This window comes from Carettochelys insculpta, chromosome 1 (assembly GCF_033958435.1).
Source record: "Carettochelys insculpta isolate YL-2023 chromosome 1, ASM3395843v1, whole genome shotgun sequence".
In the NCBI taxonomy this organism is placed as follows: domain Eukaryota; kingdom Metazoa; phylum Chordata; order Testudines; family Carettochelyidae; genus Carettochelys; species Carettochelys insculpta.
The window spans coordinates 242,916,395-242,935,465 of NC_134137.1; the positions used below are offsets into that span (position 1 = coordinate 242,916,395).

General features: G+C 41.8%; 1 protein-coding gene across 5 annotated transcripts in view; it reads left to right on the top strand.

The window, feature by feature from the left end:
• The window catches only part of DUSP16 (dual specificity phosphatase 16), a 95,557-nt gene that overhangs the window by 40,249 nt on the left and 36,237 nt on the right, over positions 1-19,071 (top strand). For 4 of the 5 annotated variants that reach the window (XM_075003227.1, XM_075003222.1, XM_075003232.1 and 1 more), the window contains 2 exons: positions 10,960-11,553; positions 12,508-12,646. In XM_075003227.1, the coding sequence (XP_074859328.1) occupies positions 11,323-11,553; positions 12,508-12,646 (370 nt within the window). In that variant the 5' untranslated portion in view covers positions 10,960-11,322. Of the gene's footprint in view, positions 1-485; positions 735-10,959; positions 11,554-12,507; positions 12,647-19,071 lie in introns of those variants that run through there. The other variant, XM_075003247.1, reaches the window with a different exon arrangement.

Below are 19,071 nucleotides of genomic sequence, written 5' to 3' on the forward strand. Positions count from 1 at the left end.
GCACTTGTTGAGCATGTACAGAAATTAGTACATATGCTTTTACCCCTGAATAAGTTAAATGTTCGTTCCAGGCAGTTTCTGCTGTTGGACTAAGTTGCAACGTGATGGAAATGGGAGCAGCTAGTTACTATTTCAAATTCATCTGTAGCCAAAAGGCTGTCAGAGCTTTATTAATAGATGCTAAACATACACCTCTGAGGGCTCTTATATATGTTTATACAGGGGTGCAGTTGTACAGGTGTGAATTGAAGAACTTACCAGTTGGAAGGGCGGACAGTCCATTCTTTATAAAGCATTACATTTACTTTGATGTCCAGCTTTTCACTGTAGTCAAAGGCTAAGATGTTTGTCTCTGGAGAATGGAAAAAGTCAGTTTTAGAGCTACAACAAGTGTTTAATAATACAGAGAATTTTGAGCAGGGAGTACTGCAAATTAATGGGAGTTGGAATTACCATGTCTGTTTTGTTTTTAACTATTTACAAAGGTTTTACTTTGGTTTGTTTTAGGTACTTTTTTTCTTAGTGGAATTTAGAGTGAATGAATATCCTACCTGACAACTGGAGAAACTGGCTTATATTTGGCTAATCATTGGCAATTGCGGCATATTGCTAAGCAAACTGATGGTGTTCATACGATCTCTTCACCTCTTCCATTCCTTCAACTGTTTCCTAAATTGTAACAGAGCCAGCTGAAAGTGAATTAGCTCCCTGGTACTTTTGGTGTCTGGAAAAAGGTGAATTTTGAATAGCCTTATGTTAAAGATTGTGTTTGGCTAATGAGCTCGTGAAACCAGTTCTACTCTTTGCTGGCTGTCGGCAGTTCCAGGAAGATGAGAAGCTAAAAAAACTTGTACTCTGACATTTGGCGTTGGAGCGGATTAGATAAGCTGTCAGTGCAAATGACACATGCTCTCACCCAACAATGAGAAATCTTTCCATCTGAAAAGAACTTATTGCTTGGGTGGATGTGGGGAAGGAGGCCAAGAAATAGACTGGGTGTGTGAGCTGCTGATTATTGAGCAAAGCACTATATCAGCAACATTCTTCAGTGTTTTCCCATGACTTCATACTATAGCAATCAGGTTTTCGGCTATAACGAACATTGTAAATAACCCTCATTGATCTTTGGAATGAAATAAACAGCTTGACCTCTCAATAAGAACAAGTGGTGATAATTGGTTTATGGCCACTCTGAGTTGGTACTAGTGAGTTAGGAGGCCTCTCAATAAAATTATATCTGGCTTGAGAGGTAAATAGGACCATAACAGCCAGATCTTGAGAAGTATACTATGTCACTGGTGAATGGTGGTTTTAAATGGCATTATTTGGATGGTGTGTCCTTGCTTAAAAGGAGACCCCGCCTATGTTGCTTAGTTCAGCTTTCTGGAGCTGCTGGTTATGAAAAGTGCTTCAGTACAGAAATCAAAAGAGAAATGTGCTTTGAAAAATAAGGGCAAGATTTTCAGTTGAAACCTTTTTGCTGAAGAATACAGCATGTCACATCTGATGAAACCTTTAATAAATGTAGGTCCTTTTTGGCAAGATGGGTTGATCAAAATGGGGGAAAAAAATAAATCTTTTAGAATGGTTAGTGGTTTTTAGACTATCAGAGGTTGGTTTGTTTATTAAAAGGCTAGTTTCACAAGGGGATTTTTGCACCATTTACAAAACATAGGCAATGGTTGGGATGGAAGTAAGGTGTCCCTTTCACCAAGTATCCCAGTGGTTAAAGCACTCACCTGGGTTGAGTAGAACTAGTTCAAGTCCCTGCTCCAGCTCTTCAAGTGTGAGTCTTTCTGTCCCCTGTTGAAGCTGCTCTGCTCTTTAAAGAAATATTCTGAAGCGGAGACTGGAGCCTGGATGTCCAGAAGTCCATATATTCTGTAGAAAGCAGAACAGCTTTGGCAGGAGAGATTGAGTGAGCCGCACCTCAGAGTAGATGGGAAATCCAAATGCTTCAGTTCAGCTTAAACCAATTTGTATTCCAATTTCTGAAGCTGCAAGTGAACACCCGCCACACTCAATTGGCTTTACATAGGAGTTGGGCACTGTGTAAATACTGTCAGGTGGATGTTTGCGTTGTTGTGGCCTAAATACTTTTAAAAACATTTAGCACTAGGTGTTAAGTTTGTAACTAGAACTTTGGAGTTACTGCTGGAAGTGGCAAGCTTGCCAAAAAATGAGACTGTTCAGGCCTCAGACCACAGCGGGAGAGACTTAACTATGTTCCCAATAAATATTCAAAATAACAAAAATTAAGTTCTCTCTCTTTTTTAATGTTTCTATTCTGCTTTCTGTACTGATCAAGAAATTTGGACAGGAACTTCATCAGTCACTGATGTAATACTCTGGAGTATGATAGTTTATTGTCATTTTAAAAATAACCATCACAACTGTTAGCGATTACTGAGCAAACAGCATGAAGAACAATTTGCTGAGCAATGATATATTGATGAAAAACTGAATATGTGCAATGAATTGCATGTCCCTTAAACAGAGTGTTTATTTATGATCAAAATTCAGGCTGAATTAGAGTGGGGCAAAAAAAAAAATCTGTCAAAAGAGGGAAAGTGTTTGTTATATATTTAAAATATACTAAATAAAATTTTCACTCACAGGCACTCGTACAAGCCATTCCAGTGGAAATCCACTTTATTAAGACAGGCAATACGGCACTTAATTCTGGCTCTAGATGGTCATAAAGTGAATAGCGAATACTTTGGAGAAAGGGCAGTCAGGAGCCTGTACTTGAGCACAGACATGAAGCTTTCAAAAGTGCTGAAGTCACTTTTGAAAATGCTACTTCGGTTCTAAGAGACAGATATTTTTGGAAAAAAATTTTACTTGACTCCCTCTCTATCTCAGTGGCTTCCTCATTGGTCTAGTGACAACAAGCAATCTGGAATGCCTAATGAGAGTAGGGCAAAACGTACATCTCTCCATGCTCTGTGTTGACCTTTAAGCTTCAGTTAATCTATTGTGTTCCTTCTCTCTGAAGCATGTCACTGGCCACTGTCAGACAGGATATTTAGAAGTACTATTGGTCTGTCAAAGTATGGCCATTTTTATTATCTTGGGAGGTGACCCTGAGTAACAGTAATGCTTCTTGGATCATCAGCCATTATTAAACCCATGATGCAGACTAAACCTGGGATTGTTTCCTTCTTTTTGCAACCATCAGCCAGACAAAATTCACTTTTTTTTTTAACCATCATTTTGAAACTCCTTTCTTATACAACTCTACAAAAATAAGCAGTTTGGGGTCGGTGGGAAGGGGTTGGGTGTCTGATATAATTTAAACAGTTTGGCTTTGTGTAAGTTATTTTGCAGAGGGAGGGCTTTACAATTGTCCCCATTAGACTGGGTGCCCAAATTTTAAGATGTCTTCAGAATAGTGCGGTGTTTATATTGCTTTAGTACTAATATTTCCGTGGAACCTTGTCACTTCTATAAAGAGTTATCCTGTACAGCAAGCAACACTGAAGGTACTTGGTATAGCAGGCATCACTTGCCACTCATTACAAATATGAGTAGGGTTAAAGTAGAGCCATTGCTTAGTATGGCTATGCGACAAATCCAGATTCATTTTACTTACTTTTCTACTTAAGCTGAAAATGGTGTGCCTATTGCAAGATCAGTCCTTACAATGCTTGCTTCTCCCAGCTTAAAGAATCAACTGACCTCTGAAGGAGCACTTTTGTGAACCATTCTAAAAGGAGTCTGATCAGGTCCCCTTTAACCAGAATAATTCATGTAATTTGGGGCCTTTTGAGAAGAGTTGAAATCTTTTTTTTGTGAATGGATGTATGTTTTAGGGGAGAAAACTTCGCAGCTCTGACTCAAAGAACTCTCCTAGAAAATGGTAAAAATTAACCTGACCTATTTTTAAAATGCACTGTTAAAACTCTACCAAAACGAAAAAGCAGTAAAGTAGCACTTTAACTTATTAGGTGATGAGCTTTTGTTGGACAGACCCACTTTTTCAGACCATAGGCATACCAGAGCAGACTCAATATTTAAGGCACAGAGAACCAAAAATAGTAATCAAGGTTGACAAATCAGAAAAAAAATTATCAAGGTGAGCAAATCAGAGAGCAGAGGGGTGGGGGAATAAAGAATTAGATTAAGCCAAGTTTGCAAAAGAGCCCCTATAATGTCCCATAAAATTCACATCCCGGTTCAAACCATGCATTAATGTGTAGAATTTGAATATAAAAGAGAGTTCAGCAGCCTCTCTTTCCAAAGTAGTGTGAAAATTCCTCTTCACTCCATTAAAATGTCAGCTGACTGGTTTGTGGATCAGGAGTGGTTTTATACCTGTTTTGTGTCCGTTAACTCTTTAGAGTTACTTCGGTTGCAAAGACAAACAACAGAAAATAAGATATCAGGTTTGTCTGACAACTGTCTGTGCAACCTTAATTCTGCCTCCTTGTTCATTCAAGCTGCTTGCAAAATGAGGTAAGGGTTCTCACGTGATCATGGAATTAAAAAACTGAATCGCTCATGTACTTAAAGGTTGCAGATTAAGGTTGCGTGGGCAGACACTCAAAACAAAAAACGTCATAAAAGATGTAACGATTCCCAGAACTACTTCAGGATCAGTATAGAACAAAGACCCTTTGACTTATTTTATTGACTAAATTTCCATTTGACTTTTTTTTTTTTTTTTTTTTTTCCAAATACGTGGTATCTATTTAGCAGTGTTGAACATCACAATTGATTTCTGTTGAAAAATCAGTCTGGTGATGTTCCATTTTGATAACTTATGCAACGCCCTCATAGCTGGAACTACAAAATATCGGCAGTAAATTTCATTACCTGTGATCATCCTATAATTAGGATTTTCTAAGATGTTTCCTGGTCCAAAGATCAGCAAGATAATGGTCCGCTTATACAAGGCAATTAAGTGCAGCCTTATGATGTGTTGTCACTTATGTTGTGGTGGAACACAATGAGTGAGTCATTCCATGATGCAGTTTAGTATGTGAAAGTGGCAGCCCTAACTATGAGGTAAAGCTAAAGTCAGTGTTTGTTGCATTCAGATTACCACTGTGTTAATTTAGCCAGAAGTTTGCAGATTTCAAAACTCAATGGCTGTGTCTATAGTTGCATTCCTCTTTTGAAAGAGGCATGCAAATGAGGGAAATCCCCCCCTTCCTTTTTTCCTCTTTTGGGAAGAAGGATCCTTTCACAGAGGGGGTTTACTTTCGAAAGAGCTGCGTCTGCACTACTTTTCTTTCGAAAGGATATGCAGATGGGGCGCCAGATTTGCAAGTCCTGCACCTCATTTGCCTTTTCAATTTCCCTCATTTGCGTGCCTCTTTTGAAAGAGGAATGCAAGTGTAGAAACAGCCAATAAGATAAATTACTAAAAGGCCTCAAAAAGAGATGTCTGCTTAAAAAAAGGAAGGTCCATACAAATTTACCTTCAGGGTCTTTGTAATTTGTGGCATTAGAACAGTGGTTCCTAAACTTTTTCCAGTCGTGGAGCACTTGGACATCACAACGCTCTCTGCCGAACACTTCATCTTTTTTACATCATACTAACTGAGGAACATTATTAATGGATAATATTTCATAATAATTATTATTGTACAGTAAACACAACTCAACAATTAATTAAACCAGATATTAACAAAACAAATATAGCAGGGATGACAGATAAAATGTTAATAAAATCAGCATACTTAATAAATTTAATATGATGGATGAGCCTGACAGGGTGAACAAAGACGTCTGACGTCAGGTGTGATATCTGACAACTGAGTCTAGCTTTATACCCTGTTCCTGTACTTACAACGTCAATGTCGCCATGTGCATTTTCTTGTTGCAAGCTGTTTGAGGTCTCGGCAGTAGGAACACCATGATCTCTTTGTCAGCGACCCAGCTTTCAGCCAATGATCCATTGAATTTGAATAACATTTAATGTAACTATTCTAACTTTAACAGCCTTGATTTGTTGAAAACTGTTGAATTATTCAAAACATGAACACACCTCTCTCTGACATACACACACCCAACAATAGTGACTTTTTGCAAAACCCAACAAGCCCTGCCTCAGCTTACATTTAGTGGCTTTATTTATAGGAAATGACATCAGTAGTCTGTTAGGTCTGGTATGGATGAAGTCAGGTGCTTCCGAGATTTCCGTTTAATGTAGGGTCTATTTTGTTAAGTAAAGTGGTCCCCTGAGGTATGCGAATCTTATGTATGTTGGAGGGGAAAGGCTTTTTTTCTGGCGGAATGCAGTAGAACATTCCACCGCCTTTTTTCTTGGGCTGCTGCCACCGTCCTGCAGCCAGAGAAACAGTGGGAGCACGTGGTGCTCCTTTTGAAATGTGAGTCCTGGGGTTGCAGGGGGCCAGCTGAGGAGTGTTAAGCCTGGCAGTGGGTAGGGGCTGGGGGAGAGGAGCAGGGAGGGTAAGCCTGAGGTGGGGTAGGGTTGCGGGGGGCGGGCAGCGGGGTGGAGTTGAGCTGTGGCCGCGCGGGGCTAGGAGGTTTGAGCTATGCTGGGGGCGGGGGGGTTGGGCTGCAGTTTACTGTAGGTGTAAATCCAACAATAAGCAAAACTAACACCGAGCAAACTGCATCCCAAAATTTATTTCTTTTCCCCCTGAGAATGGGGATGACTGCCATTGATCAGTTTCGCTGATGGAACACTTTGCAGTAGCTCATGGAACATGAGTGTTCTGCCACAACATAGTTTGGGAACCGCTGCTTTAGAAGAACTCACGTGCTGTCAGAAGGGGCTGATGGAATCAGAAAGATGAGGAAAAATTTCTTAGGAATATTTGTGTAGCTTCCTAACTTAATTTATTAATCCTCTTTTGGAAACACATGCAAATCATTAACATTTTAAGAATCTGAAAGTTCATGAAACGTCTTACCTAGTGTATTTCTTTTTGTTGTTCAGAGTCAAACGGAGTCCTTTACCAATTCAAGCAGAAGCTCTCAGTTAGAAGGATCCTGATCCAAATCCCATTGTAGTTAGTGGAGAGACGTTCGCTGATGTCAGGAAGCTTAGGAACAGCATATCTCTGGGTGCACAGAGATGAATAGAAAATTCAGGGTGCAATAGGTATTAATAAAAAGCCAAAAATATATTTTTCCTGAAGATTTTAGGAATTAGGCACAACTCATTAGGTTAACAAGTTTTGTGCATCCTTTCTATTCTTCCATAACAATATAGTTTGAAGCCTGTCAACTAGTTCACCTTTTTTAAATCCCCTTCACCTACTTTTTTTAGAAGAAGCATGGACTTAGTAGTGATCTTTGTACATAGGAAGAGTATTCACTGGTCAGATTGCATAGATATGATTTAGTTAGTGCCTGTTACAGTACTTTCCCCCACTTCTTATTTATGACTCTAGAGAAATATGTATTTCACTAAGTCTGAATGAACTGAAAGCAATTATGGCAACTTGCCAGGAAACAGTGGGATCTTGGCAGAATAGATACACAACATTTTATCAACCCAATGACTGCTTTATGTAAAAGTCTGGCATTTTCCTTGTATTAGTAAATATCACGTTTTAGAGAGAGCAGTATTGCAAGTTACTTATCCAATATGTATGGTGGCTTTTTTAAATAGTAGCTCAATAAGGCCGTGTCTACACGGGCACAAATCTTCGAAATAGCCATATTTCAGAGATTACTAATGCGGTGCTGAATTGAATATTCAGCACCTCATTAGCATTAGGATGCTTCCAGCCCTGGTGCTTCAAAAGCCCCGCTTTCGAAAGCGCGCGGCTCCACACAGCTACACGCGGGTCGTTTTCGAAAGGACCAGCCCCTTCAAAATTGCCTTATTCCGATCAGTGATCGGGATAAGGAGATTTTGAAAGGTGAGGGGTCCTTTTCGAAAAGGACCCCTGTGTAGCTGCACCGAGCCGCGTGCTTTCGAAAGCGGGGCTTTTGAAGTGCCGTGGCCAGAAGCATCCTAATGCTAATGAGGTGCTGAATATTCAATCCAGCGCCTCATTAGTAATCTTTGAAACGGCCATTAGCATGGCTATTTTGAAGATTTGTGCCTGTGTAGACATGCCCCAAGAGTGAACCTGGTTGTTTTTTCTGAATTGAGCTTAGATACATGAGGGTAGGTGTTAGAATGATGTGGTGTCTGTCAAATAGAGCACCTACTAGTGAGTGATTTTTTTTTCCCACTGCTAAACACAGGTGACAGTTACTATGCCTATGTATACAACCATTTCTGAACTAATTTGAGTTCATGAGCTTATCACAGTGAAGATGTTATTTTCGTCAGACTTGACTCTGCAAGGTGTCAAATGCTTCCTGCAGGGGGCGGAGCTCCTTCAACACCTCTTGTAATCAGTGGGATTTAAGAGCACTCACCACCTTCCACTGTTGGAACTTTGAGTTCATATGCTTCAGACCAAGGTGCATAGTGCTACTTGATGCACACTAGAAAGTCTGCAGCCCCGTCCCTTCCTCTGCACTGCAGGATTAGGGCTGTGAGCTATGAGATCTAACCTAGAAGTAGGCTCTTCAGATGAACAGTTCAAAGATATTTGGGGTAAGAGTTTTCTTTACAAAACACCAACAACTTAGTATTGCAGATGGGGTTGTGTTCAAAGCCTCTTATCTTTGCTTGTAGGTTGCATATTAATTTCAGGGGGAAAAAAACTATGTTGCAAAAACTGGTGCTTTGATGTTTCCAGAAATGTTCCAGTACTTAATTTGTATGCCCTCCTCCCACTGCCCCAAAAGACTGATTGTTAGGGGGATTTTTTTATAGATATAAATTTTTTTAATCTCTTCCATCTGCCCCTTTTCTGTAAAAGTCCTGATGGCTGGATTATCCTGTATGTATATCCAGCTGGTACAATCTTGAGGACATTGATTGCCTGGGTTGCAGGTTAGGTAATACAAACCCTGACTATAGCTACCTGACATGACAAAGAGTTTCTGGTTTTGTAATTTGGTTTACCTTGAAGTACTTCAGTTTTACATATGAGGCATTTCCATAAACAGCAGGAAGCAGCTATATTTCACTGCAGAACTACATAGGAACTAGGGAATGCAACCACTTGTAGCCATGTAGGCTGCATTGCACCAATTTGAAGTGCAAAGTGTTCATTGTGAGTATGTCAGCACTGTGGTTAGACACTTGCAGAGGGCTCAAGTCTGCTGGATTGGTCTAAGAGGCTGGAAGCACAGTGTAGACATCCAGGCTCAGGCTGCAGCCCAAGCTTGGGCACTTGAATATCTACACTGCAATTAAACAGCTCTGTAGCTTAAGCCTGACAAGTCGGAAACAGCTGGCACAGACCAGCTGTGGGTTTTTTAGTTGCAGACTAAACACATTTGTAGTCCTGCTAGCCGTACTGAATTCCTGGCAGGTTTGCCCTTGTCTAGTAACACACCTAAGCTATGTCAGTTGCCGTGCCCCCTGGATATGCATCCCACAGGTTCCAGAAGCTGTGTGCTCTGGGAATCTTCCAAAAGTAGCTGACTGTATTGGGAGGACAAACTGAGCCATTTCTTCTCATTTGTCCCCCATTCAGGCACTAAAACTGATAAAATTGTATTGACTTCAGCAGAGCTAAATACTGACCTAACCTGCATCAACTCCAAATGTATGTGAACTGTTTGTAACATAACTTTTGCATGTGTTCCAGTTAGACTGAACCAATAGGGCTTGGCGTGGTGAGTTTCTCTAGCCTAGGCAAGACTTCTGTTGTTGGTACTGTGTGAGGAATGAAGCAAAATATTTGTATCCTGAAGGCAGCAAGTTGCTACTGTGCGTTCTCTTCACTCACCTTTTCTAAGCAAGGGAATTGATATAGAATCACAGAATACTCTAACTGAAAGGCGCCTCAAGAGTTCAAGTTCAGTCCCCTGGCCTCACTGCAGGACCAAGAACCATCTAGGCTAGTGTTCCTCAATGTTTTGTTTTGTTTTTTTAATAAAGTACCCCTTTATGAAGAAAAATAGATACCCCCCACTTTTCTTGCATACCCCTAAATGTATGCATACCACTGGTTGAGAAATGTGGTCCTAAAGTAAACTGAGGTTTGAAACAAGTGTCGTTCAACCTTTCCAGATTACTGTACCCTTTTTAGGCATCAGATTTGTTTTGCATACCTCCAAATTACACCTCACTTAAAATCTACTTACTTAAAAAAACAAGCAAAAATATCACAGAAGACCATTAGTGAAAACTTGTTGACTTTCATCATCTTATTACATAAATGAAGTGAAATAGAAATGGTGTACTTACGTTTCAGCATAAGGCGCATGAATCTGTAGAAACAAGTCACTGAATGAACTTTGAGATTGTCCTGACTTTACTAGTATTTTTATGTAGCCTGTTGTAAAACTAGGCATATGTTCAGATTGGTTGATGTACCCCTCAAACACCTTGGTGTATGCCCCAAAGGTTCATGTACCTCTGATTAGTGTTTCTCAATCTCTACTACCTTGACAGGTTTTAGCTCTTGAAAATTTCCACTCAGATTTTTGCCCTCACCTTAAGGTGAAACTTTTTTTAAGAGTGTGCAGGTTCATCAAAAAATAAAACAAAACTTTTTTTAAATCCTTTTCTTACATTTTCTAATAAAGTGTAGATCTTCTTGCTATCTCTGCTGTAACACATCCAGAAAGAAAGTTTTGTTTGAACAGGAACACCACTGCTGAGGGAAGTGTCAAATAATTCTAACATGCAGTCTTATGAAGGAATTATTCCAGTGGCAACAAAATTCTTTGGCAAAGACTGATTATATTTGCCTGAACAGGGTAATTCTACAGCTGGGATAGTTGGAGTTGAGTCAGACCCCACACTTACAGATATTATCCCTGGTCCTTTGGAATGTACAGCAAAGACAGTGTGAGGTTTCAAGTGTATATGAAAAGAGTAGTAATGTCTGCTGAGCACTGTACTAGATGGCTGATCAAATACTGTGTATTTCAAGTGCTTTTTTCTTTTTCTTCTTCTCCCAGGCGCTCAGTCCAGTGTAAAGCTGAGAGCATAGGTAAAGAATGATGTAATGCAGTAACAGCCCAAAAGCATCTTTTGTTTGAATTGTGAAATGGCTACACCATAGTCGGCTCCTGATGAATCAGATGTGAGGGACTGCTTTGTGGCATGAGTCCTTTGTAACAGCGCATCAACTGTAAGCAGAAGGAGACATTCACTTGGAGGGCTCTTTCTGAAAATGGGTTTAACTTTTCCTTTGCTAGTCACTACCAGCGTGACCTCATATGCTTTCAGTACAATGGAATGGCTAAGCCTTTGAGTACATAGCCATTACATCATCTCTGCAAATTAGAGAGGGAGGTGGTAAAAGAGGCCTTATTGTTGTCATGGCTGATGAGATGATCAGGACTCAACTTATGGTTGCTGAGAGATTGGTGGCTTTACTGGAAAGTGGCACAGAAAAATTGTTGCTGATTGATAGCCGCCCGTTTGTGGAATTCAATACATCCCACATCTTGGATGCTATCAATATCAACTGCTCCAAGCTTATGAAGAGGAGGCTGCAGCAAGACAAAGTGTTGATTACAGAACTCATTCAGCATTCAGCAAAACACAAGGTAAGGATGGCTGTGGCTTTGGCTTTGGTTGGGTTTTTGCTTTTTAAGAGCGTGGAGTAAAACTTTAAAAGAAAATTAACCTACTTGGTAGTGAAATGGGTAATGATGAACTGCAGTCTTCTACAACTTTATCTAGTTCAAGGGAGCCACAGTAAATAAACTATTGGTGAAACTGGGGTGCTATAAGTGAGATAATACAGTGTTTAAGGTTAAACTCATGGGTTTTTTAGTTTGAATATCTTTATTCCCCTCTCATAAGGTTTTCTGTAGTATGGTCCTTTATCTGGAGCTAATTAGCATTTCAAGGGTATTATTCTTTTGCAACTGAAAGTTCAGACATCTTGGTTTATGAAGTACAGAGAATCCTATGGTAAGGCCTGACAGAAAAACACAAAAATCTAGTTGTGGAAAGCTGATTTCTCATACATGTAGAAGAGAACTGTATTTAATACTTTCCATGGATTGCTTGGAATGGCCTTTTAGGGAAACAAGGATTGCTTAGTATGGGGTTTCACTGCTTGTTATGGTAAGAAATGTATATATTACAAAACCCCATTCTGGCTAAATGTAAAATGTTTTATTTGAATTTAAGAGAAGCACTTCACAGTTAGTCCAATGAGCATTTTAATTTAAATGGATCTATTTGCAGGTTTTATTTAAGAGGTCTGTCAGGGTTTACAGAATATTTTGGGTTTGGGAGGAAGGAAAGAGAGTATATATCTGCATAATTTTTTTTGCCTCAGGTTAACATTCTATACATAGTTTAGTCCGAAATGTCTAATTTTTAAAAGCATTAATAAAGTTTTATAGCTGTAATAAAATATACTTGCAGCAGTTCAAAGACTTTGGGGTAGGTAAATAGTTTGAGAGAGAGAACTAAAGTTTGCTGCTTCACATTTGAATGCAAAACAACTTAATTTCAGGTAAACTTTGGTTAAATTATTTGCTTTTCAGATTGAGATTGATTGCAAGCAGGAGGTGGTGGTATATGATCAAAGTTCCAAGGATGTTGCCTCACTCTCATCTGACTGCTTTCTTACTGTACTGCTGGGCAAATTGGAGAGCAATTTCAACTCTGTACACCTGCTTTCAGGTAGGATGCAAGGTCACATGAGAAAGGGAGGGTGTAATTCCATATATGCAAAGAAAGCATGCACGCTTTTGCCTCTTGGCTTTATTGAAGAAAGTGTTACAGTACTATGTGCCGATGTATGTGCCACGCATGTGAGCATCCCTATAAATTATAGCTTAAGATCCTGACTTCTTCTGTTTACACTCTTCACAACATTCTGGCTTCATAAAATGAGAACTGAGCCTTAGACTTTTTACCGAGAAACGTTGATTGTTTGACCCTGAAGCAGCATTAGGAATAATTCTTGAAGCTTTATATGCATGGGGGATGGGAAGGAGGAGAGGAATGTCTGTCGGTTGCTGAGCCAGAGCACGGAATTAAAATGGTCAAACTCTGGAAAAACAAACACACCATGTTCTCAGTCTTGTGGGGGTTTAAGTCTGTTCTCTCTCCTTGAATCAGAGAAGCACAGAGGTGAGATCCTATATTATTGGTGGACGCTGCAGCCTCTGGGTTACATGCTGCCCACTGGGGCTCACCTGTGATCCAGGGATTCCCTGGCTGCCTCTCCCCAACTTGCCTGTTGTGCACCAGAGCCCTGCACTTACTTGCTCCGCCCCCTCCCTCCCTCCCATCTCTTTCAGACTGTGAATTTCCTGATTTCTGCTCCATCCCACGACCTCCCCCTCCCTCCCACAGCTGTTTGCAGCTGTTCTAGCTCCTGGAGGGAAGGGAAGGAGCAGGTAAGTGCGGGTCTCTGGTGCGCCAGGCATAAGAGGCGTGTGAGAGAGAGGGAGCTGCAGGTGGGATCCCCACAGGGCTTCAGGCTGCTGCTGCCCGCTGAGGTGAAGGAGAGCCACTCATGCAGCCCACTCACAACTAGTGGTCACCCATCACTGTCCTACAGGGTTATTTTTTGGGGGGAAGGGGGCAGAGGAGAAAGGATGGGATGATGAGGGGGAACAGCACAAGAAGATGCAGCAGACACACATTTGATACCAAATGAAGCAGGGCGGAAGCAAAGCCAGGAGTGGGTGGAGGAGAGAGCACTGCATAAAAATGAGGAGACAGGCAGTGTAGGGTAAGCGGACCAGTGGGAGGTGCGCACATATCAGTATAGGACTGATTTTGGCTTCTGGGCAAAATAGGAATCAGCAGCACATTCAGCTTTTACAGATGCGGCTCAAACCTCCTACTCTAGTTTCCGCTTCCTTATCTGGTCAGTGAGAGAGAAGGGACGATCTTCCTGAGCTGAAAGAAAGGTTTGCAGGGCCTGTTTAGCAAGGGAGGGAGAACTTTAACAGTCTCCCACCACACCTACCCTGGGGCAGGGGGAAAGAACAAAACTCTTTGTTGGGAGAAAAGGAAGGTGCATGGAAATTAGTGAGGTAATGGTTGTAAGAAACTGAAATGCGTGTTTTGGGGGAGGGGGTGGGAGAAATTCTAAAAAAGTTTTCCTTTGTAACAGGAGGCCACCTGTGAGGTTTTTCAGGGACTTCATCCAACAGTGGTGATGAGCGGCTTTGGTTGCTGATAGAAATCCTGAAAAAAATGCCCATATCTAGACCTCCAAACAGAGAGAGAGAGACTCAACTAAATGACTGTTTCCAGTGAAAAGTCTCCAGTTTTTGAAGTAAAATGAAGTTATAAGAGCAGAATCCTACTCTGGATCAAGTGCATTTGACTTCAGTGGGAGCTATGCAGAGGCACACCCAGTAGAACTATAACTCTCGGGGTTCTCAGAGACTAGTTTTATTTTGTGCCTGTCTTATCAAGAGGTGATGCCTCTGAACTTCAGTTTTTGGCTCTGCAGCCAAGTAATTCTTCTTGTGTGCGAGACACCTCTTCCTCCCACCCTGTAAACAGGAATAGCTACCTCAGGCCACTGGATACATTAATTGAGCGGCACTGAGATGTGATTAATGGTCTATTAAAAATTGAAACTGTTTTTGTTTACAATGGATTTGTTAGAAGCTGTTCATCCCACGTCATGGAAACCTTTTTGTGATGTAACTTTTGAAGTGTCTAACTTGTCCATCTGGCTGTGCTGAGGGTGTGTTGGGGTTTGTTTTTAATTAACACTGTTGCATCATGCCATAGTACAAAGTGTCTACATTTAATGCTTCCCGAGGGAAGACGTGCTGAATTCTTATTCCTAGAAATGCCATAATAACTAATGGGCAGAGAGCACCTGAAGAGGAACCTGAGGGAGGCAACCAGAGAACTCCAAGAGGTTCACCTTCCAGGATTTTCAGGGAACCATCATCCTCCAGTGGGAACTGAGAGATCACACATGGGATTAGGGAGGAAAGGAGAGAAAAACTCTGTGGCAGTTGATTCTCTGTGAGTCTATTGTCAGTTTCCTATTGGTGATACCACTTGGGTCAGTTGTGATGGAAGCTCAGTAGAAGTCAGTGCTGCTTTGGAAAAAGCTTTAACTGTGTGTGTGAGAGAGAGTGACCATATCTCCCCTGGCCAAATATGGGACACAGGTGAATGATGCCTTCCTGGCTAAAATGGGTTGGATGGTCACCCTGTGTCAGAGTCAGGTGGTGGCTGCCCTGGGGGGCTGTCACCCTGTTTGGGCGGGGGGGTGTTTGCTGGCTGTGGGGGCCAGCTGTGACTCTCAGCTGCCCCATGACTTGGGGCACTGGGAATGTGGCTGCCACCCCATCAGCTGCGGGGAGCTGGGAACCAGCTTCAGGGTCCCCCAGCCAGGGGGCAGCTGGGTGGCAGCCATGCCACTGTGCCCGTCTGGCTCCAGGCTCCCTCAGCCATGCAGCTGCCGCATTTGTCCAGCTCCAGGTTCCGCCCCGCCCCCAACTGCGGGGGAGCCAGAACCGGGAGGCTGTCACTGGGGGAAAATGTGGAATACAGGGCCATTAGCCCCTTTTGGCAAAATAAATGAGGATGTCAGGGTGGCACATGAAATATGGGGCTGTCCCACCAAAATGGGGCAGATGGTCACCCTTGTGAGAGAGAACTAGTCAGTGAGAAAACTGGGTGGTGAGCAGGGCAGCATGTCCAGTCTCCTGCTCTGCTCCTACCCCCACTCCTTATTGCCATGGAGAGAAAACCCCACAGGGCAGCCATGCTAATTCTTCTTTGGACTGTAGGGGAAGAATGAGCAATAGTGCAAAGGGAAGGCAGCCCAGGTCTCCTTAGCCTGGGAAATCCCACTTGTGTAGGCCATGTTTACACTAGGAGCAAAGGTTTATTATTGCATGCTAGTTATGTGTTTTCTCTGGCCTAAACTAAACTATTAAAGTGCTGTCTGATTAACATGGGCTCCCCACTAAATCGGAGCCTCTTCCAGCAAAAAAATTTTTACTTCCTTAATGTAGCAAGGACAATATATGCTTATGTATATGTACAGCTCTTCTTTCTCAGTGAAAGGGAAGCTGCAGATTCACCATCACGTAAAGTGAGAATAATCTAGTTTTTGTGAGTGCAAAATATAAACGTAATGGAAAGGTGGAAATATTTGCCAGTTGTATAATGAGAAGTGACAGGCAGACAATTTTACCTGCATCACTTATGTTTCAGCTCCTCCAACGGGATTGTTAGCATCCCGCGGTTTCATTCTCAAGTAACAGAGAGAAAGCCGTGCTAGTCTATATACTATCAAAACAAAAAAGCAGTCAAGTAGCACTTTAAAGACTAACAAAATAATTTATTAGGTGATGAGCTTTCATGGGACAGACCCACTTCTTCAGACCATAGCCATACCAGAACAGACTCAATATTTAAGGCACAAAGAACCAAAAACAGTAAGCAAGGTTGAAAAAAGAATTTTCACTCTGCTTTGGAAACAGGAACTGCTGAACTCTTTCATATTCAAATGCAACACATTAACACATGGTTTGAACCAGGATGCAAATTTTCTTGGACACTATAGGGGCTCTTTTGCATACTTGACATCATCTAATTCTTGACTCCCTCCGCCCCTGCCCCCTGCTCTCTGATTTGCTCGCCTTTGATAATTTTTTTCTGATTTGTCAACCTTGCTTACTGTTTTTGGTTCTCTGTGCCTTAAATATTGAGTCTGTTCTGGTATGGCTATGGTCTGAAGTGGGTCTGTCCCACGAAAGCTCATTGCCTAATAAATTATTTTGTTAGTCTTTAAAGTGCTACTTTGCTGTTTTGTGTTCATTCTCAAGGTGTGGGAATTGTTTATATAGTTAAGTGATGGTCACAAAAAGCCTGTCAGTGAATTCATATATTCGTGTGTTCTGTCCTACAGCCAGTGAATAGTAACTGGTTTCTCCCTCTAATAGGGAATTCAGTCTGATTTTTAGTTACATGCAAGATGGAGCCAAAAATCTTCTTTCTATGCCCTTGTTTTCAGAGATTAATCTCAACATTTGCCACATTTAGCTCTGTTGGTGGCATTAACACTGAAAAAAGATATGCTTGCCTTTAGCATCTTTAGGCACTGTTTATGCTTGTTCTGAGTAGATTTGGGGGAGAGAGAATTGGAGGTGCACAGTAGTTAAAACCCCAATACAGTAGACCCTTGCTTTGCACGGACTTGACTTATGCGGTTTCCATATTAACGTGAGTCAAGTCTGGGGGGACCCTACTATATTGTTCCCTGCCTCTCTGCTTACCCCCATGCTGCTGGCTGGCTCAGGGGCTCCTTAGGAGGTAGCACCTGTCTTGTGGTGGCCCTGCACTGCCATGCTGGGCGCACAGAGGGGTAGGCATGGCTGGAGCAGCCCTGGGACTAAGTCACACCATGGCTGGAGAGCAGCAGGGGTGCCATGGCTGCTCTGTGTGGCCAGCGGCTGGAGTAGGAGGTACCTCGGCCCTTCCCTAACCTGGCCCCTGCCTGCAGGGGGAGCCGGAGCTTCTGGCTGGAGCCTCTGGTCCAGCTTCCCGCTTCTGGCAGCCAGGTAAATTCCAGGAATCTCCCCAACCCCTCTCCCCCCTCCAATTTACACAAAATTTGATTGACGTGGAGGTTGTCCAGGACACAAACTCCATGTAAGTTGAGGGTTTACTGTACAGTAGAACCTCAAAGCTATGAGCACCTGGGGAGTGAAGTTGCTTGTAACTCTGAATAGACCATATGGCTGTTCTTTCAAATGTTTACAAATGAACATGGACTTAATACAGCTTGGCAACTTCACTGTGCAGAACTAAAAACACCACTTTTAATAAACTGAGTTGAAATGAAACAAGCACAGAAACAGTTTCCATACCTTCTCAATTTTTTTTGTTTTAAACTTTAGTAGTTTACATTGAACACAGCACTGTACTTTATTTGCGGGAGGTTGTTTTCCTCCCTTCCGTCCCTCCCACCCCCATCCCTCTGCTGCTGCTTGATTGCATATTTCTGGTTCCAAATAAGGTGTGTGGTTGATCTAGACTGTGGACAGAGCTTCCATCATTGCTATCACTGGTGGAACTGCTTCTGCAGTAGTTCAAGGTTAGGAAATTTTAAGGAAAACTCAGTACATATACAGCCAATCACAGTAGCCTGTCTTTTTGTAGTGAATAGGTCCACTCATGTGAGTCTAGAATTAGAGGGAAATTTTCAAAGGGACAAAGGGTAGTATTCTGGCACCTATCTGAAAACATTTTCCTGGGGACATGCTTACTTCTGGCACAGCCTTCATAAAGATTGCTGTGCTCTTAAGTGTCCCTCAGTCTCTCTCTTTTGGCCTCTCTAGTGCACAGTTCTTGGGCACATTCTGTCTTCACTGCACAGAAATAGACATTCTTCCTCAGATCCCCAGGATGAGCACTGTAGCGCATCCCAGAAAATGGGCCATGATCTGATTAGGAACCTTCTATTTACTGCTGTAATATAAGGGCTTGGGTTTTTATCTGTGCTAAGAACTCCACAAAAAATCTGTGTGAAGGGATAGAAAAGGAGTGTGTGACCTGGGGAGTCGGGGGAGAGACAGTTGTCTGCTGAAATGGCAGTGTTCCTAACTGAACTCTGATGCTTGAAATTATGTAATGGAAAATGGCAGGCGTCCCTGTTTAGCTGTGCTGGAATGCATGAATTGTAATGATCTGAGTAGAATCTGCACTTCATTTAAACAAGGTAGAAACACTGCTGCAGATTCATAAAAGTTCAAGTCAGAAAGCTGACAATGTTTTCTTCACTTTCTTTGCTAGGAAAGGAGGAAGAACTGCTCTAGCTTTACATAAACATTTTGATATGTATGGGGAAAAATATGGAATGGTAACATGCCTCTGAAGGTGCCATTCCTAGGCCATCCTAGTTGAAGGAAAGTGCACTTCATGAAAGGGCATCTATTTCTATACTTTGGGGTTATCTTTATTAATACTGCTTAATATTGTTCTTGAATGGTGCACAAGGTATATCTAAAATCCCCATGTGCCCTCAATCTCTGTTCGGCTCTTTTGTGTGGAGGACAGAAACTTCCTGTGTGCTGTTGTGCTTTTTGTGTCTAAGTTAGTCTTTTTTACAT